This window comes from Cupressus sempervirens, chromosome 11, assembly GCF_028749045.1.
Source record: "Cupressus sempervirens isolate cs-2001-9-10 chromosome 11, ASM2874904v1, whole genome shotgun sequence".
NCBI classification, from domain to species: Eukaryota; Viridiplantae; Streptophyta; class Pinopsida; order Cupressales; family Cupressaceae; genus Cupressus; species Cupressus sempervirens.
Window position 1 is genome coordinate 186,359,789 of NC_143128.1, and position 20,761 is coordinate 186,380,549.

The 20,761-nt window shown below is 36.0% G+C and overlaps 1 protein-coding gene across 4 annotated transcripts in view; it reads left to right on the forward strand.

Moving 5' to 3' along the window:
- LOC149528817 (TAF RNA polymerase I subunit A) overlaps positions 1-17,495 on the forward strand; it is a 206,966-nt gene extending 189,471 nt beyond the window's left edge. For all 4 annotated transcript variants that reach the window (XM_089809936.1, XM_089809934.1, XM_089809935.1 and 1 more), the window contains exon 9: positions 17,041-17,495. In XM_089809936.1, coding sequence (XP_089666062.1) covers positions 17,041-17,222 — 182 coding nt within the window. In that variant the 3' untranslated portion in view covers positions 17,223-17,495. The remainder of the gene's footprint in view (positions 1-17,040) is intronic.
- The last annotated feature ends 3,266 nt before the right edge of the window (positions 17,496-20,761 follow it).

A 20,761-nucleotide genomic window follows, 5' to 3' on the forward strand; every position in this document is an offset into this window, starting at 1 on the left:
CAAAGTCTTGCTGAAAATTAAAATATCATCCAAATAGACAATAACAAATTTTTCCAAGAACTTCTTAAGTACCTCATTCATGAGCCGCATGAAGGTGCTTGGGGCGTTCGTCAATCCAAAGGGCATGACTAACCACTCATAAAGACCCTCCTTGGTCTTGAAGGCTGTTTTCCACTCATCTCCTTCTCGAATTTGTATCTGATGATAACCACTCTTGAGATCTATCTTTGTGAAGTACTGAGCTCCACTCAAGCAATCCATAAGATCATCCATCATTGGCAAAGGAAATCGGTACTTGATGGTTATCCTATTTATAGCTCGAAAATCTGTACACATCCTCCACTCTCCATCCTTCTTTGGTGCGAGTACTGCAGGTACTGCACATGGACTTAGGCTCTCTCGAATCAAGCCCTTCCTCAACAGCTACTGAACCTGTCTATTTAGCTCCTCTGTTTCAGTAGGAGTCATCCTGTGAGCAGCCTTGTTAGGCAAACTAGCTCCTGGAATCAGATCTATCTGATGACTGATTTGCCTTACTGGTGGCAATCCATTTGGAACATTATCAGAGATAATATCTCCAAACTCCCCTAGTAAATCTGAAACTTCAAGTGGTATTTCACTACTACCTTTTTTATCTTTCCTAGGAATCAAAGCATAGCACATATGCTGATGTTTCATACCATCTAAAAACTTCCTTTCGTCAACAAGACAAATCCTAGCACTGCTACATACCTTTTCACCTTCCTTTTTCATGGGCTTCAATTTGTGGCGAACTCCATCCTTTGTCAGAGAGTATGTGTTTGCATGCCCATCATGTACTGCATGTCTATCAAACTGCCATGGTCTACCCAACAATAGATGGCAAACATCCATCAGAATAACATCACAGAGAACTTCATCATGGTAACTCCCAATTTTGAATTTCACTAAACATTGTTCACTTACCAGGACCTTATGATCATCTTTTACCCAAGCAATTTGATAGGGCTGGGGACGTTTCTCCCTCTTGAGCTTCAGCTTAGAGACCATCTCTTCTGATACCAAGTTATCAGTGCTACCACCATCAATGATCACGTTACAACATTTATCCTCACACTTGCATCTGGTACGGAACAAACTCCTCCGTTGTCCTGGTTCAATCTCACTACTTAGTAGGACTTTCATTTACCAAGGTTTCTCCTCTTTCTGCATCCTCTGAATGTGATGATTGTGCATCCTCATCCACATAAGCAACCCTAGCCTGGCCCTCAACTCTCCTATCTGTCCTTCCTTGTCGTTGAGGGCATTCAAAGGCACGATGACCTTCTTCATTGCAATGGAAGCAGGTACCACGGAAGCCTCCTCTTCCTTGTCCACATCCTCTACCTCTTCCTCTCTGATTTCCAAAGTCTTGATCATAGGAGCGGTTGAAACCCTAATTCCTCTGGTTCCTGCTAGTACCCACATCTTCATTTTTCTTTTGGGTTTCATTGCGGCCTCCAGATGATCTACCGCTTTCCCTTCCTCCTTGACCGCGCCCTCTTTGTCTTCCTTCAAACCTTTTATTCAGCTTCTCTTCAACTCGTAGGGCAAACTGGTATGCCTCTTCAACGCTGGTCATTCTTACCAGACTTAATTCCTCCTGGATGCTAGGTCGCAACCCACTGATATAACGAGCAATCTTCTCTTTATTTGCTTTTGCATGCCCTGCTCTAATCAAGAGTCGGTAAAATTCCTTTGTATATTCTTGGATTGATCTTCTTGCTTGCTTTAACCCATGCATCTTCTTAAACAAATCAAGCTCGTAGTCCATAGGAATGAACTGCTTCTTCAATTTATCCATCATGCGATCCCGTCTTGTGATCTTCTCCTTTCCTCTTTTGTTTCTTTCCAATTGAACCTCTTGCCACCAGATTTTGGCATGGTCTTTCAATTTGGCCTTTGCAAACTTAACCCTATCTGGGTCCCTGATATCCTCATACTCAAAGTATTCTTCCAGTTCATTGATCCAATCGATCAACTCATTTAGTTTCAAATTTCCTGAAAATACACCCACTTCAATTGTGGGTCTTTTCCCAAACTTAGTAATGGCCCTAAAGAGCCTTTCCTCTGCATGATTCAGAACTTCTCCGTCAAATTCCCCTTCTGGTCCCATTTCTTCTTCTTCATTGTCATCCTCACTGTCATCACCTGCGGCAACATTTGCTCCTCTACGGAGCTCCTCTTGCAATGCCTGTACCTGCCTTTGGAGGGCTCTAACCTCTTCAGGATTAATAGCTCTGGCCCTTCTACCACGCTCTCTTCGTGGAGGCATCTTCTAACTCGAACCCACAACAACATAGTCCTGGTGCAAACTGCCTCACAGTCGGCGCTCTATCTACACACTCAGGAAAACCCGCTCTGATACCACTTGATGCGGACACAACCCAAGAACAGAATGGACACAACAGGAAAAAAAAAAAAGGGGAAATTGTATTAACTGAAAAATAAGCTAGTACATTCAGTACAGAGAAAATAAACTTCAAAACATGCCCTAAGGGCTTACAATAGCATAAATGTGGAGATAATTTCTCCTTTCAGTACCTCCTTTCAAACTCCACTCTGAACTGCCTTTTACAATGCCAGGAATCTCCTTAAATAGACCCTGGAGGGTTAAGGACTAGGAATACATTCTAGAAAGTGCTAGTAGGCATCCACCGACCAAATAGAAGGCTCCAGAAGCTGCGTTAGAAGTCGGCGCAAATCTAGAAGAATCCAGAAATGTTAACCGAACTTCCGAGAGGCATAACTTTTGAACCGTAGCTCCAATTGACAAACCGTATACATTTCCGGAAAGCTCTCGAAGCGCTTTATAGTCCTATGTACAGCTTCACTCGTCCCCCACTTTTCGGCCCTTTTCGAGGTCATTTAATGCCCCTAACTTGACTTTGAAGCATTCTTAGGAGGTCTCCAAAACCCGAAAAACTGCAATAATTTTCAAACCGTGGGGCCTTTTGACCTGATTCTTTTTCTGGAATGCTCTAAATCACAATTACATTCATCTGGCCAATTCACACCTTCTAGTTTACCAAAATGATGACCCAATTACATACTCCTATTTTTTCGGGATTTACTAGCACACTGACAGTGGAACTGTGAGAGTTGGAACCTTTATTTGACCCAAATGGGTGTCTAAAAATGAAAACACATGAAACAGAAACTAAGTCTAAGTACATTTTTTTGGTGACACAGGATTGCCCTTATACCTCTAGATGCTCCTGCATCAGTTGCATGAAACATTTAAAAAAGAAATAGTAAAAAATGTGAGCCCCAAATGCATTTACATGAATATCCTTGTAAAAATGCGCTCTTTTAAGTGCCATTACACGTGTTATTTTGCTTTTGAAATACAAATGTTTTTGATGAAAAGGCAAAATCGGAGTCTAAACATGCAATAACATATTTGAAATAACCATGCATATGGGCTAGAAATGCAAATTTCTAGAAAGAAATGCATGTGTTGGGTGCAAATCGCACTCTCCAAGCCACATTGCATATTTAAAATATGTAGTAGATGTCATTACATGTGTTTGTAGTGCAAAATCACTCTCTCCCAAGCGTATTACATATTACATGTTGGCTGGAAAAAGCCTTTTACATGCAAATTGTGGTCTTGAAGGCTCATTACATATTTAAAAATATACTTTTTTATTTGTCCAAGTACATGACTTGGCTTCCTAGAGAAAATCGCACTCTCCAAGTGCTATTACATGTTACATCTTTTGCATGTAGAAGAGAGTTTTCATGTAAATAGGACTCTTGGAAGTCCATTACATATTTAAAATATGTTTTCATATGTCAAACACATGTATTTCAAGCCAAAATCGGACTCTACAAGTGCATTTGCATGTAAAAGGGAGTTTTCATGTAGATGGGATTCTTGGAAGTCCATTACATATTTAAAATATGCTTTCGTATGTCAAACACATGTATTTCAAGCCAACATTAGACTCTAGAAGTGTATTTATTGAGTTTGCACAACTTAAATGACCAATTTAGCACATATCTAATTGATTTTTGAGTTAATATTACTTAAAGAGGTCAAATAACATATTTACACTATATAGTTTATATATCATGTGCAAAAATTATTCGAAAAGTAATATTTAACTTAGATGTTTTAAAATAAAACATAAAGTAAAAGTCAACATTAAATTATAACTATATAGTGTTAAAGTCACTTAAGTGAAAAAATTAAAAAGCAATTGAACATAAAAATATAACATGAAGTGCACTATAGTCACTTAAGTGATAAATTTAAGTTATAGAGTAACTTAAAAGCATAACATAAAGCCATTTTATGTTATATTTTTCAAAAAGTGAATGTTGACATTAATATATAACATTTATATTTTAAATATGCGATCGCGCCTGGAGAGTTCACTTTTTGGGCACTTAAATGATCATATCTTTTGAATACCAAATTTGATTAACCCTTGAGGTCTATCGAATCGAAGGGAAAACCGAATGCAAGATATTGGACAAAACAAAAAGATGAAAAGCACTTAACACACACTCAAAAACACAAGAAAGGATGTTAAAGGCCTAAAAAATCAAGCATAGGCTTAATAAAATGAAAAACAAAAAGGACTTGACAGAAGTCTTCAGTAAAAGTATTCATTATGAAAATTGGGGTCCATTGGTTGATCAATGTTGGGCAATTAAATAATGAATTATCTCAGAGAATTGCGAAACTAAATTGAAAAAGTTTCGTACGGTTACCTACATTTTGTGGCTACAAAATGTAGGACAACACAATGGACATGGTCGAAATGTCTGGGTTGGCTCTAAACCTATCCTTGTAATTAAAAAATTGATCACTTAGGCGTCTAAGAATGATTGTCCAAATTATTGTATTTTTAAAACAACAATCTTCCTAATGCTATCAATTTTTTCCTCAATTTCAAAATTCATCTATTTGTTCATTCTTCCTAATTTGCTTAATGTCTCCATGACCAATACTCATCAAATCCTAGACCCAACCTATAGATAGAATAGCCCAACCTTCAATAGGCTTTTAAAGATTTCATCTTGCCGAAAAGGAATGATAAGACAATAATCCTACTTCTCATTTGGAGGACATCCTCATTAACTTCCTGGCCTTTCTGTAGATACATGGCCTTGAAGCCAACAAGGCCATCTTTAATTTTACCTCCTTCAATAAATAAGTTGTCGATAAGCAAGTGTGACAATATGGTGAGAATATAAGCAAGTGTTACATCATCACCTAGAAAGTAGAGAGAAAGAAATATAAAAATCACAAGGGAAACAAATGGTGTCAAACAAATGATTATTCCTAGAGAAGATCTAAAAGTGAGAAGAGAGAAAAATGGTAATGTGTAAATTTATCCTTATTCATTTATAGACAAATATCCAAAAGTTGTATATTTGTTTATACATGAATACTAATAAATATATAAATTACCACAAGGAGGCTTGAAAAACCCTAAATGATACAGAAGGAGAAAGGTTAGAGAATCCATGGAGCTAATGTAAGTATAAATAAGAGTAAGAGTGGGGAAAACAGTCACCAAGAAGATGAGAAAAGAGAAGATAGTAGAAGAGAATAGAGATGAAAAGGCCAACATGAGGTGACAAAAAGATGGGAGAGAAATATGGAAATATATAGAAAACTATATATATATATATATATGCATCACGTTGTATAAATTAGCCTACCCTTGTAGTAATATCTAAATCAGCTAAGTTAGAAATTAGTATAGGTAGATGTCAGTCACAAATAACCTTGATGATTTTACTATGTATATAAATGCATTTATATGACTATGTAAACATATGAGCGAGTGAAGAATGAAGGAAGATTAAGCTAAAGTCTCTATGAGAATCTCTATTTGATAGCAATGCCACCAGCACCTCCGTTAGCAAGTTCATCACCCTTGAAATTTTATAAATGTGATTAACAGTAGTTTTCCCAAAGGATTGGACCAAGTGAAGGGCCCTAGACAACATAGCATTTAGTTTCCCGTTAGGCATGTAACCCTTCCTCAAGGCATTAATTATAATTGTCAAATCTCCTTCAATGTCCAATTTCTCAATCCCTATTTTCTTACTTATCAAGAGCCCTTCGACCAGGGTTGTCAATTCAGCCAATGTTATTTGTTTATAGTCTAATCAATTTTGCCAACCTAGCTACCCCTAGCCCCTCAGTATCATGCAAACAACACGCAATGCCTTCTTACCCTAGGTTCCCCCTTGAAGCACCATCAAAATTTAGCTTGAACCATTCTTTCTTAGGGGCCTTCAAAGCACACTCAACTCTTTTATGCTTGTTGTGTTCTTCACCTAGACCTGGACCTGGACCTATACACACTCAACTCTTTTCTGCTTACTATGTTCTTCACATGGACCTGTACAAGGGGGAATGTAATGTCCCCTTTTTGGACATTAGAAATACTAAAGTCTCATTATATATAATGTTGAAATTGACTAGAAGAGCGTAGACTCAAATTATAAAAAGGTCAATTTAATGTTATAAAGAGGGGCAAAAGGTCAAGGAGGAATAAGATGAAAAGCCAGAGGGAAGTTGAAGAGTCACAAGGAAATGGGACGGAAGCAAGAGGAGAGTTGAACAATCTTAGTTTCTGTATTAAAAAGGGAAAGAGGTTTTTTCCTAGATATGTTTGATTTATTATTTCAGATTTTAGTTCTCTCTTGTGAGAGTATTTGGAAAGTTTCAGCTTTCAGCTAGTATGAGGACGTAGCCCCTTGCGCCGGAAGATAGTGGACGCAAACCCATTGTCTGGGGAGACATCAGTTCAGGTGTTTCATATGCACTTACAGGTTCTTATTCTAGTATTCCAATCTAACTGTTAATTTGTATTTAAGATTGGGTTTTCTAATGCTGGCTATTGTATTGTTGTTGTATAATGCAATAACGTGTTTTAATGTCCCCTTTTTCTAGGACATTATAATTTTGTGTGCTCGCTTCGCCTAGGTTTCAAGGGCGGAAAAGTTCTTTGCAAGGTTTAGTTCGAGGTTTGGCCTAGGCATTTCCAGTTTTAGACCCATCGGAGTAGTTTGGCAGGTTGTCCGGATACTTACTGTTTTTAGTAAGTAAACAAAGTGCAATATTTTCGATACCTCAGTGTTGGTTTGGAAGTGTCTCGCTGAGAGCTTTCCAACGAGCTATTGCATGTGATTATCTGAGTTCATTTGGTCAACTATTTTAATGCCTGATGATTATATGGTTTCCTGACTAAGTGACTATTAAAGTCATTTAACTTGTCACTTTATTTTTAAAAAGTTACTATGTTCACTTAAGTGACTAAAGGACGAAAAAAGTGTTTTATCCCACATTGCTTAAAAGAGCGTGCATCACTTTGGGAAAAGTTATAAAGAGACAACAAGCTCCACACGTGAGGATATATGAAGATTATAATATTCAAGCAAATATTAATCTGGGAACTAGAAACAGTTGCTGGTTTCTTCTTCTAGGATGCAAACCCTTGGAGAAGCATTTGGAGGTTGGACGCAAACTTAGCCTTCTTACAGGTTTCATTTATATTTCCAATCTGACTGTCATTTTTTGTTTATAAGATTGGATTACTTGAGTTGTTGCACGTTATTGTATTGCTGATGTATAATACAGTAGCGCATTTTGAGTTATTTGAGTTAATTCCTGGTTTTAATATGTACTTTGATTATTGGCGGAAATAAATACATTTCTTTTCTGTAGTTTCTTGTATGTTTATTTGCTGGTTATGAACAATTAATGTTCTGGAGTTTAGATTAAGTATTGGTTTACTGTCTGGATTTGAATCTGCACTTAAATATCAAAGGTTCGAGGGAAATATCGGAAAAGGGATATTACACGTGTTTACAGAGTTCTACAAGAGTTTTCTGGTTTTACATTACTGGTTTGTGACGTGCTTTCATATGTTCAAATCCTTAATAGTGTCTTGGAAAGACAGTTATTTTCTTCTGGAGAATCTGTTGGTTTTATTGTTGTATCATATTATATCTGTCTATGTTGAGTTTGAATATTATATTTAAGAAGTTGGTTAAATATCTATTGGGATTTCTACTTGTTTCGATGAATACATCTGCAATGTTTTAGTTATGAATATATTGTTGAAAGAGAAATCTAGTAAATATCCGGTTCGGGATATTTTAGGGAATTTTGAGCCTATCCTCCCCTCATCTTTGCATCATTAGGTCATCTCACACTCCTTATTTTTCTATTGCATAACTTGAATATTTAGACCTTTAATAATTGATGGCTTAATTGCATTGGTGAGTTACTTCCATCCCATCATTTTATCTTTGAGTAATCGCATGTTATTTTCTTTCCACAATTCCTAGATTACCATAGATGGTGCTATTTTCCATAAGCCTCCACATAAGTATTTTTTTAAATAATAGGCCAAGCTTGGGACATGCCCACTATAGACTTATATAGGGCAGAGCTCCAACCTTAATATGTTGCATAACCATGTCCAACATTGATTAGAGAATTTGCAACTTAGTAATATGTGATCTGTATCTTCCTCTTCCTTTTCACACAAAGGACAACTACTCGAGCCTTCATAGCCCATTTTCTTGAACCTACCTAGAGTCAAAATAATGTATTGAAGGGCTATCCAAGATATCCCAACATAATTCAAGGGGGATATTTTTTAACCAAGTAATGATAGCCTTCCCTAGTATTATTCTCACCAGCCTTTGAGCCATCCCGTATGAGTTTATCTACTCTAAGTGGAAAGTGATACCCCTGTTGCTAAGAATCTCTTCTAGAGCCAATCAGTCATTGATCAGGATATTAGTGTCATCTAGCAGCTTCTATTTCCATCTGTTAGGTCACCATCAATTGTCTCAATATACTCCACATATCTGCCACGCCTAGATTCCAAAAGATGTTTGGAGACTTCAAAGTTAAACGTCTTCTCAATTACTGTATGACCACTCCAAGAATTGGACCAAAATAATGCCTACTCCCTCTTACCAAGATTACATGTTCATTTCTCAATAATAGCATTTCTACACTCCAACATGAAGTTCCAAATATGTGAGCCACTTCGTGGGGTTTTAACTTCGAAGATATTCGTAGAGTACTTACTATTGAGATATTTGTGACCAGGAATTTGACCCATTTTGGATGTGGATATTTATATTTTCTCCAAATGAGTCTAGCTCCCAGGACTTGACTTTGCTCCTTAATATTCCCTATAGCAATCCCCCCTTCAGCTTTGTGGCTACAGACCTTATCTCCGATAATTATCGATACCTTTTTTGTCTCCCATCTCTTGCCAAAAGAAAGTCCTAATTTGTTTATTTAATTCATCATTCTTAGCCACAGGGAGGTTAATGCTTGAAAGTTGGTAAATTCGCATAGCAGATAGAACTGATTTCAGCATGGTTACCCTCCTTGTCAAGGAAACCCATTTTCCTATCAAAGATTCTAGCATATTCTTTATTTGAGATACCATTTCATCCCAAAGTTTGGTTGGCCTACATCCTTTACTCCTCTTTTAAAGTTCAGAATCCTGCAAAATTTGTAAGAGCTCTAGAAGAGTGAAACACAAAACAATCATGAAGACCAAAGACCAAGGTTGCATGGGTACGTGGGTACGGGAACGGGAACGGGTACGGGTACGGGTATTTTTCAAAACAGGGGACGGGGGTACGTTGTGTATGTCTAATTTTAATATTTTATATATATATAATTATCTTATAGAAAATCTGAAAATCAAAATATCAGTCATGAGTCATGACATTGAGCATCCAAAACAAGAAATCCAAAAATGTTTAAACTTATAAATTTTAATATATGAAACTGTGATAGTATGCTGAAGATTGTGATTGAAGGGTCTGGGAATTGCTCTGCTGTTTGAAGAAGTACTCACTCAACATTGATATTAAGAACAAGCTGCCATACTGGCTGAGAAAATCAGAGAGGCCATACATGCTGAGGTGAGTCTCATGAGTCTATAAGCTGGCTGTACATGTCCAGGAGGGTTTAAAAAATATCAGTTTTAAACTTTAGAGTCTAGATACTTGACAGAGAAGACAAACTTTAAATACACACAATAACAGTAATAACTTCATAATGATAAAGATACTTAAGTTTTAACAGAGAAGACAAACTTTAAATACGAACAATAACTTCATAATGATATATCAATATCATATAGATAGGACACATTGATATTAGAAATGATAAACTTCTAGTTTAAACTTAAAAGTTTAAAGTTTAAACAGTGAAAATCAGAAAAAGTTTATGACTTTATAGATTATAATCTATTGTTAATCAGCATTGTACCAAAGTCTCAAACTGATTACATATCGAAATAAGCTTGATAAACAGCAAGCTGATATGCAAACAAAAAACTAAAACAAAAATCAGACATCTTAATCTATTTTCTAGTCTTCTATGTCTTCATCATCCATATCAAGGTCCTCAGTTATGATGCTGTCCAAATAGTCATCACTCTCGAGCTCAGGTTCCTCTGCTGGTAGAATAATAATAGGCAAGTCAATAAGGCCATCTACTTCAACCTCTCCATCCACAAGGGCAGCAAGTTCTCCATCAGGTGAGATTTGATCCCATTTTGATGAAGGGCCATCATTGTATCCAGGATCTAGACGAGAGAGGAGACGAAGTGAGCTGTGAATGTACACCAATTTCTCTGCTTTCTTTGACCCCAAATGGTTTCTCAATAGTGAATGGATGAACCCATAAGTACTCCAATTTCTCTCACAAGATGAAGAGCTAGCTACTTGTGAGAGCAATCTTATGGCAAATGATTGCAATTCAGGAGCTTCACCTCCATCGTTCCACCACCACTCTATAGGGTCTATCTTTAATTTCATATCATATAAAGCTTCCACAGAACCAAACTTACCTTTCCCACGTGAAAACTTATTCCATTGACTCCTTATAACTGCAGCATCCTCACCTCGGCCATAGATCTTTTTTATTGCAGCCCAAAATCCTTTCATTACCTCTCTATCCTGATGTGGAGCCCTCTTCCCAGTCACTTGTATATCATGCCATTTAGGATTAAGAGCATACGCAGCACAATGAAGAGGTGTGTTAAGCTTATTCCATCTTCCATGTAACTTCTCCTCTATCAAAGGATATAGAGAAGGGTCTTTTATATCAGTTATTGTCTTCACTTTTTCACACATGGAATCTATTGCTTCATAAATTTCTCCCAAACATGCCTTATCTGAATCTGCATATCTGATCAGCTCACATATGGGCTTAATAAACTCCACAACAAATTTCACATCAGCCCAAAAATGCTCATCAAGAATCATACCTCGCACCTCAACAGCAGTATCTGAAGTAGATTGTCTCCAAGTTGTCCATGCGTCACTAACAACTGTGGAACACAAAGCTCCCTTGACTTCACAAAGGCGGTCAAGAAGAATGAAGTAAGAAGCAAAACGTGTATCAGCAGGTTTGAGTAGCTCCACCTTGGCAAATTTACGATAGATGGCTTGTGTGTGGTGGTGATTGCATATAAACATTTGTATTTTTCTCCCCTTCTCTATGAGATCTGTAATCCATTGAAACTTGCCAATGTCTTTGAGTGCATTATTCAACGAATGCACACAACAGGGTGTCCAAAATATATGCTTGTACTTTTTTTGCACCAACATACCTGCTGCTTTACAAACAGGGGCAGCATCAGTAACAACTTGGACCACATGTGTAGCCCCCACATCCTCAATGCCCTCACATAGCTGGGCGTGTAGAAATTCTGCATTTTTTTCTTGCCCTGAATAGTCTATTGCCTTCAAAAAATAAGGCCCTTTGCTGCATGTTACCATGATATTAAGTAATGGACGATTTCTAGCATCTGTCCACCCATCCATCACAATACTGCATCCCTCTGTAACCCACACTCTTTTCAGTGGTGTAGTTTGTTCATCTAATCGACTTTTCTCTTTATCAAGTAAAGTAGTGCGAAGCTTTTCATATCCAGGTGGTTTATACCCTGTTGGTGCATGAAGGATAGCTTGGACCATCTCAGTGTAGAAAGGGGAGCGAGAAACATTAAATGCAATTCCATTTGCATAAAAGAATCTTGCAATTGCTGCATCAACAGCATCTCGACCGATCACATCAAACAATTCTTCAATGGGATTTGAGCTGCCAATGTGTTGTCTCTTGCGAGCTACATCTGTAGTTGAGACATCTACTTCTGAATCTCCATGTTGACTCTGTACATGCCCGGTTGTTGAAGCATGAGAGCTCTTCTTAGCAACTTTCCCTTCAGCCCTTTCTTGCTCCCTTATAAGATCATATCGTTCCACCTCATTTGTACAAGGATCAACACCTACCCCAGATATGTGAAGGAAGTGAGCCTTCACTCTCGTGTAAGAACCTTTCCATTTCAAAGGGCAAAGCTTGCATGTGACCTCGGCTGATCCACCTGAACCCTTCGGCCCTCGAACACGATCAACATACTTCCACAAAGGATACAACGCTTGCTTTCCTCCGCCTGACATTCTACCTGGAAATTTTTTTTTAAAAATTCAATAATTAGTGTCGAACTGTTGAGAAGATATTGTATAGCAAATAAAAAAGAATTAAAGACTTAAAGTTGCTTTATATTGCTTTATATTTTAAATTTAATATCTAAAATAAATTTCACTTTAAAATTTAAATGATTATTTAAATTGTAAACATCTATTTAAAATTTTAAAAATCTATATTGATATTATAATTTAATTTTTTTTAAATTTAAGATGATCGTGTATTGTTACAAGTCAAAATACTAAATAGTAAACTACTAAACTATAAATTAATTTAATTAAATCAATAAAATAATACTTTAATTAAATTTTATCAATTTTAAATTATATAAAAAATTAAAAATTAAATAAATACTAAAGTTAAACAATAACATTTAAAATTAAAAATGAATTTCAATAAAGTTATAAAATGTATAAATATTGAAATTTAAAAATATTTATTAATTTATTAATTTTATTTATTTTAAGACTTTAAAGTTACGTAGTTCCATCATATATAAAAATATTAAAATATTAAACTTTGTTAAAAGTTAAAACTAAAAACTTTAAAAATTAAAAGTTTAAAAATTAAAACTCAAACAAAATTAAAAAACGTTGAAAAATAATGTAAATGCGAGCAGAAAAGATGGTAAGGAAATGCGAAGGAAATGCGAGTAGAAAGAAGTTGATTAATGGATACCTGTCTGTGCGAGCGCCGAGTCTGTAGTTGCAGAAAAATGGGTGGAGTTTCTGAACGTTGTGTGGCGTCTGAACTTCGCGTGGCGTTTGAAAAATGCGTGGCGTCTGAGAAAAATGCGTGGCGTTTGAGAAAAATGCGCGAAACCGTCTCTGCCCTTCCGTTTTCTGACTTTCTTTGACCTGCGTTTAACCTTGTCTTCGACGTGCGTTCAACCTTTAACCTCGTCTTTGACCTGCTCGCGGATGGAGAGTTTTTAATGCCGCGTTTTGCTAATATAACGCCGCGTTTTAGGTTACATTTTATTTCAACTTTCCAGCACGACAAATTGTGCCGCCTCTGCCTTTTCAAAAGCTGACGTGGCGTTTTACGATTTAGGAAACGTGCCCTAGTCCGTACCCGGTACGGGATACGCGTACCAGTACCCGGTACGTGTACCAGGGGTCTGGGTACGCGTACCCGTGCAACCTTGCCAAAGACCATGATAGGCGAAAGACAAGTTCATTTTTGTTTGTGATAATGATGCCAACGATAGATAGCAGCCTATTCTAAGTGTGAAGACAGTCATGTCCTAAATAATGAAAAGTTATGGCCATATTGATGCATGCGAAAAACAAGTGTTGTTGCATCTAAATCTTTAGGGTGTCAAGAAGATGCTCATGCTTTTCAGACCCTAGTGATTTCTAGTGATACCCAGCTGGTTCATTATTGATAGCTTGGACCATCTGTCCATACAAAGGTGAGCCAACAATGTTAAATGGTATTCCATTTGCATTAATGAACCGTGCAATCACTAAATCAACTACTTGACCTTGCACATCAATTAGCCTTGCAATGGGGTTTGAACTGCCACTATGTAAAGTGCCTTGACAATTTTTGAAGTTTTATCCCTGTTTTTCTGCCTTAGGAATTTTATCAAACACTTCCCTTGTAGCCTCAGTTTTCTGATGTTTGTTGTTTTGCTATGATTTTTGAATGCCAATGATATTGATGAATACAAATGATTGCAAAATAATTAATTGGAAATTAAAGTGCTATGCAACTTCTTTTTATTATTTTCCGAATGCAAGTACATGAAATTCTGATGTAAAATGCACACCTACAGCCAAGAGTTATTTTCACAAACACTTGGCATGCATCCTAGGAATGACTATGCAATGAGACGTTTTACAAACATTTGGCATACAAACTGAACAGCTGAATTAAGTTGATTTCCCTTCAATACTTCAATGTTTACATTGACTGAATACTTTGGTAACAAAAAGACATATATTACTTGTCAAATGTATCCATCTACAATTGCCAAATGTAAATACCAAAAGAATCTGAAACAAGTAGCTGAGATGACATGCTTTTTGGCTTTGCTTTTTTCGGATTTGCTTTTTCGGATCTGCTTTTTCACTTTGCTTTTTCGGACTGTTTTTTCGGCTTTGCTTTCTCGCTTTTCTTTTTCAGATTGCTTTTTCGGATCTGCTTTTTTGGCTCTACTTTTTCGCTTCTGCTATGAAAATTGAAACCTTTCTCCTTGCCAACTAATGTCAAAAATTAGATGCACGGGCTGAACAAAAATCACTGCATATTATCTCCCAATTAATCACAAATGAATTAGCTGAATACCAATTCCTCCACTCCCAACTAGGGTTGATATCTCACAACCGAAATTGGCACCTTAGAGTCTTCAAACCCATAGGCAAGTATGCAAGCACTAAGGTTCTCAACACAATAGATGAATATGCAACTCAAGATATATAAAATGACCCTCCAAAGGCTCCTTATAAAGATTTCACAAGCAACTCTAGCACTTTATTCTTTTAAGTGACTTTTTGATATTTTATTATGTTAGTCACTTTAATATTAAATCAATTAAACATAAAGTTACTTTTTAATATTTCATTGTTTAGTAACCTTATAAGTAATTAATTTAATATATTTTTTCCCCCTTATTTCTTCCTTTTTAGCCTCTGGGGAAATAAAGGCTAAAATAAAATAAGTAGCTGGTGCCTGTCAAAAAGGGGACATTACACACTACATGGTCTTGGTGAGACTGTTGAGCTGCTACATTTCTAACTGTAGAAGACACATCTACCTATCTCTCTATTGTGACGAGGAGTTGCAATAGTCGCCCTCATCATTTAAGCATGAAAAAAGCTTATATTGTAATGTTTTCCTTCTGCCGTTTCTTTTTCCCTCAAAGCCCTATACTGTTTTGCTTCATTTAGGATCAATGCCTTTTAAAGGTTGGTGAAGGAAATGAGTCTTCACCCTGGTGTAAGCAGCTTGCTATGCCTTTGGACAAATCTTGCATTTGATCGTGGGTGTTCTGCTGGAACCTTTTGCCCAAAAAACGGTAAACAAACTTCCACAAGGGGTACAAGTCTTGTCTTCCCCCACTTGACAATCACATGAAAAAATAAAAATATCAGGTGTTACAAGCCTTGTGAATACTTCAGACTTCCACTTCTCGCATACATGTCTACGGTTTTACCAGCAGGTCCAGCAGAATTGCAAACACAGTTTACATGCCCTGTTAATGCTTCCACATTTTGTATACATGTCTGTCAGTGCAGTTGTGTTCACATGCCTTTTGAATGCTTCCAGAATTTGCATGCATTTCTGCCAGTGCAGCTGTGAACATCCTGTCCACATTTTATATACATGTCTGCCAGTGCAAATCAATGATATATTTGCATGCAACAACTGCATTGTCAGGCATATTTGCATACAACTGCACTGGCAGAGATGTATGCAAAATGTTGAAGCAAATCAATTAATGCTTATGAAAGTCATGCATGCAAAATGTGGAAGCAAATCAATCAATGCTTTAAAATGGAAGCAAGTCAATCGATGCTTATGAAAGTCATGTATACGATATGTGGAAGGCTATCAATTGATTCTTTGCATTTAGGTTCTTGTTTATTAGATGATAAAAAATTAAATAGAATACAGAATGAAAATACAGAAATTGTTACGTTAAAATGCAAATTTGTTTTAGGAGTGTGGTCGTTTTCACTTGACAGTCGGATTTGTTTTATGTAGTGTCAAAATCCTTTTTCAGCAACATTGCTTTTTGTTTAAAACCACAATTTTCCTTTTCCTGTGGAATGTTTATGTCTGATGTTATAAGTCATTCTTTTTTCTTTTTTCACAATTTTTAGGGTATTATTGTGGGGACATCAGCTTTTCATGCAGGAGACAATATAGACAGCAGAAGATGCATTGCCCCCACTTTGCCACAATGCTTCTTGTGGCACCCCTGAGAGTCAGAGACGATATATGTGTCCCAACTCCCAAGGGTCCAGAGACGCATCTCCCAGTAACCCTGGAAAATATCAGCTCACTAGAAAAATAAAGTGTACACTAAAAATCCTATCATCCCTTCACTGGAGTCAAAAGTATTTTGCTTATTTTGATGTTACCGAAGTAAAAACCAGTAAATGTTGCCTCATTTTAGTATGTTTGACACAAGTTTCTTGGTTATCAATTAATATTCATGGGAAAAGAAAACCTTTTCAAGTTTGCATCAAATGCAAATGCCATTGAAATTGAACTATAAACAATAATGGTGTATGAAATGTGCATCTATAATGCATAGGAAACTTTTATTGCCTTCATTGAGTTTTCATTCAATTTAAATATAAGAAAGTGACAACTGCTGGATTAATGAAATAAGAAACTGTAGTGGGGATTCAGCATGGTGGTTGTTCTTTACAAATAAAGTGAAAATGACTTGCAAATGTTGCATTTTAGAATTTTATGATATGCCAGGTTATAAAATGTCTGCAGGATATATTTAATTTCTTTTTATTGGTTTATATTTCTCAAAATTTTCTCTACATTGCCAGGTAACTGGGAAATTGTGACTTTCAAGGCTGCATGTGCTAGTCACATACTGGGACCAACATTTGGATATGTAAATGATGTTTATGCTGCACTTGAAAGTGAGGAAGAAACGAATATGCTGTCTTTTCTGAAGCTACATATCCACTGTTCTCTTGGATTAAAAACACATCTATACAATAGATGACCTGCATGTGTCATCATTGATAATCTCAGCAGTCATTGCATTTTGTAGCTCTGAAGGAAACTAAGCTAGTAAATGCAAGGCAAGATTTTGAGCCTTTGGCCTGGCTATTGGTAACTTGCCTTCACCAGCTGATGATTATTTATGAAGACTGTGAAATGATGTATTCATAAAAAAAAATCTTCCTTTTTCTGTTATACTATTTTAGTGATGATGAATGAAAGAATTTGTTTCTCATTTCATAATAAATAACATCAATCCTTATTTTCTTGACAATTGTGAACCTCAGTAAGGACTTAAAGAAGATAATGTCAGAAGAATGGAACCAGCTATACTAATCTCCATGACAGTGCAACAAGATGGAAAATCTCTAACATTAGAATTTCCGATAGGCCTGTCATTTAAACAGAAGTAGTCCCTTAGACCAAGTGCTAGATAGAAATTGTATAGCTTGTAATAAAATATCGTTGAGTGTCATAAAGTTATCATTCCATGGCACCCTTGTTTCTTCTAGGCTGATCTTGGGGTATGAATATGGGAGATTCTAGGTAGTGTCCAATTGATAACATTAGCTAAACTGGCTGTTTCATATTCACTCTCTAGATTTAACAGGCCTTTGCTTGATTGACAATTTTTCTATATTGAACTGAAATAGGTTATCAATTGCCATGATCAAAGCAGATTGTGTTCTAACTATTCTAGTTGCATGACTTACGTTGGTTATATCAAATTATTTAAACATATAAGGTTAGCATCTATTATATTTGATCTTTTTGATAGTCAGTTAAAGAGGGGAAATAAAGCCTTACAAAATTTCATAAACAATTAAATGAAAAGCGAAAAGTTTACCAAGAAGATGGCTACTCCCTTTTCTTGTTCATCTCAACAATTTATTTAGCCACTCCCCTCTACTTGGTCCTAATAGCATCCTAAGCCTCCTCATATTCTTTCTCTGTTTTGGTGGTTCCCAACGTGGTGTTCAACTATCTCATAATCCTGGATCTGGTTATTGGCTTTCGTTTTGTTCACCTTGTGGATAATAATTTGGACCTTACAAGTCCTTAAATCATACCTTATCACCGTAGTCTCTCTTCTTACGAGTTGACTCTCTTTTTCTTGTTCCAGTGTAAGAGTGTCAAAGTTCTCAACTAGTCTTGGGTCAACAATATTTTTCTCACTTCTTACGAGTTGACTCTCTTCTTCTTGTTCCAGTGTTAGAGTGTCAAGTTCTCTACTAGTCTTGGGTCAACAATATTTTTCTCACCCTACATCATATCCAATAACCAATCTTGTGTTGCGCACTCACCTAGATCTAGATTAGGTTCTTCTCTTCTTTAGCTCTGGATTGGGAGGATTGCTAACATTTTCACTAGGGCCTTCATTAAGAGGTGGGGCATGCCCATCCTAAGGGGATTTCTCTACATCAGCCATTTTATCGTGATCATCATTTAATGTGAAAAGCATTTCTTCTACCTCAAAGCCACCCAACAGTGAATATCTTGAACAACTCTCACTTATTTTGTCTTATGAGATTTCTTTATTTATCTCCTTATTTTTGAATGACATATTCTTTCCTTGTTTAGGTTGTACTTTCTTTGGATAGAGGAGCTATTTATTTATGTCTCTTTGCTTGTGGCTTCTCAATTCTGATTCACTTCTCCTTTGAATTCTTGCTAAGTTAAATCTTTGTAGGCTTCTTTCTTTTCTTGTTGGGTTCACCTATTTGCCCACTTGATGCTCAAGGCTACCTCAACAACTCGTACCCTCCAATTTCTTCAACTTCATTTTTTCATATGTTAAATGTATTAGAATATTATAATGTTTATAAAATGGTATAAGAGCCATGTTAATGGGATTTTATAAAATTTTGGCAAATCATTATCAAATATTCAAGCCTCTTTTGATCTAGAACATTTTTTCAAAAGATTTTTTTTGATTTATTTAAATAAAAATTGTTAATAGTATTTTGTGGTTTGTTTTCAAAGATTTTTATTGAAAAACATGAGCTTGGTCAAGGGTTTTAGTTGTGTTATCCCTTGGGTAAAGAAAAAGTCTCTAATTTTCAATGGTTGCACATACCTCATGTGAGTTGTATGTTGTTTGCATGTACAACTTTTGAGTTGCATACACTTGTATGCTTTTGCATGTGTTGTTTAGAACTCTCATGTTTTGTCACATGAAGATTTCTCTAATGGGTTTTTATAATCTTTCCTTTAAAAATTTATCTTAATAGATCTTTAATATTTTTTACTCAAAATCTATCTATTGGGTTTTAATATATGTTAGGTTTTGATAAAAATTTCCTCAAAAATTATCTGTTGGGTTTTACCATTTTTCCCTTGAAAGAGAAGCTTTTTATTATGTGACTCGTGTCACACTTTATTGTCTAGTTCTAATCGATTTTTCACCTCAAACATCATATTATTTTCTTTTGATTTTTCTCTTAAAATAAAAAAATCTTTGCTTTTTCTATTCTATTGTGAGTCACAGTGCTCATTTTTAAAAGAAATTAGGGGATCATCTTGAGGTTTTTCTAGGAGTGTACTGCTCATATATATATATATATATATATATATATATATATATATATATATATATATATATAGTTTGACATTTTTTTTTCTCAAAATCATGGTTTGCAAGTTTATCTTTGTGTCTCTGGCTATAAAGAGTAATGGCTTCATTTCTTAACATTAGATTGGATGGCTTCTCGATCATTACCATTTTGTAGTTCTAAGGTGGGTCTCAACAACATAAGATTTTGAGGTAACACAAAAGATAGAGAATGGCCACTAAGGAAGGGTATTATAATATTATAATGGTCATCTTAATTAGTCTTTAGTTTAGGATGTCATTTCTATTTTTCATCTTCTATTCATGATTGTTTTGTTATTGTTGTGGAGTTTGATTAGCCTCCAAGTGGTAGATTGTTGTTATATAAAGCCTAATTAGACTCGGAGATTAAAAAAAATCCACTTTGTTTGATGTGATTTCCCCTCAATTTTTCCTGCAGGGATTTACTAGCAGCGATCCTGTGATAGGGGTCAAGGGGAAGCACCCTTTGCAGGGTCCTAGGGCAACGTCCAAGGTGAGGTCTTAAGATCACAACCTAGGTGTGTTCCTTGTTGCGATATAGGATGGGGTTAAGGGACAGCGCCTCTAAAACCAAAAATGAATTTACTATTGTAAAAAGGCATAGGGAGTTATTTTCTTATTGGATGACTTATTCTAGCCCTAATTTTGCAAGTGTCATAAGTCATATAAAATCTCTTAGGGTTGGGGATTTTATGATGTATGAAGATTTAGTAGCTTCTTGCGGTGGTGTTGAGTTGCAAGGGATTGTAAATTGTAATCAAGTTGAAATCACCAGATAATACTATTGGACTTATTGTTTGGTGGACGTAGCACAGGCACTAGGTGAACCATGTTAAATCTTTGTGTCTTCTATTTGCTTATTTGTGCTTTATTCCTTTGTGATATCGGTTATATTTGCATGTAATTGTTATTTATGTCTCTTTATGTAATGACCCGTACCAATAGGC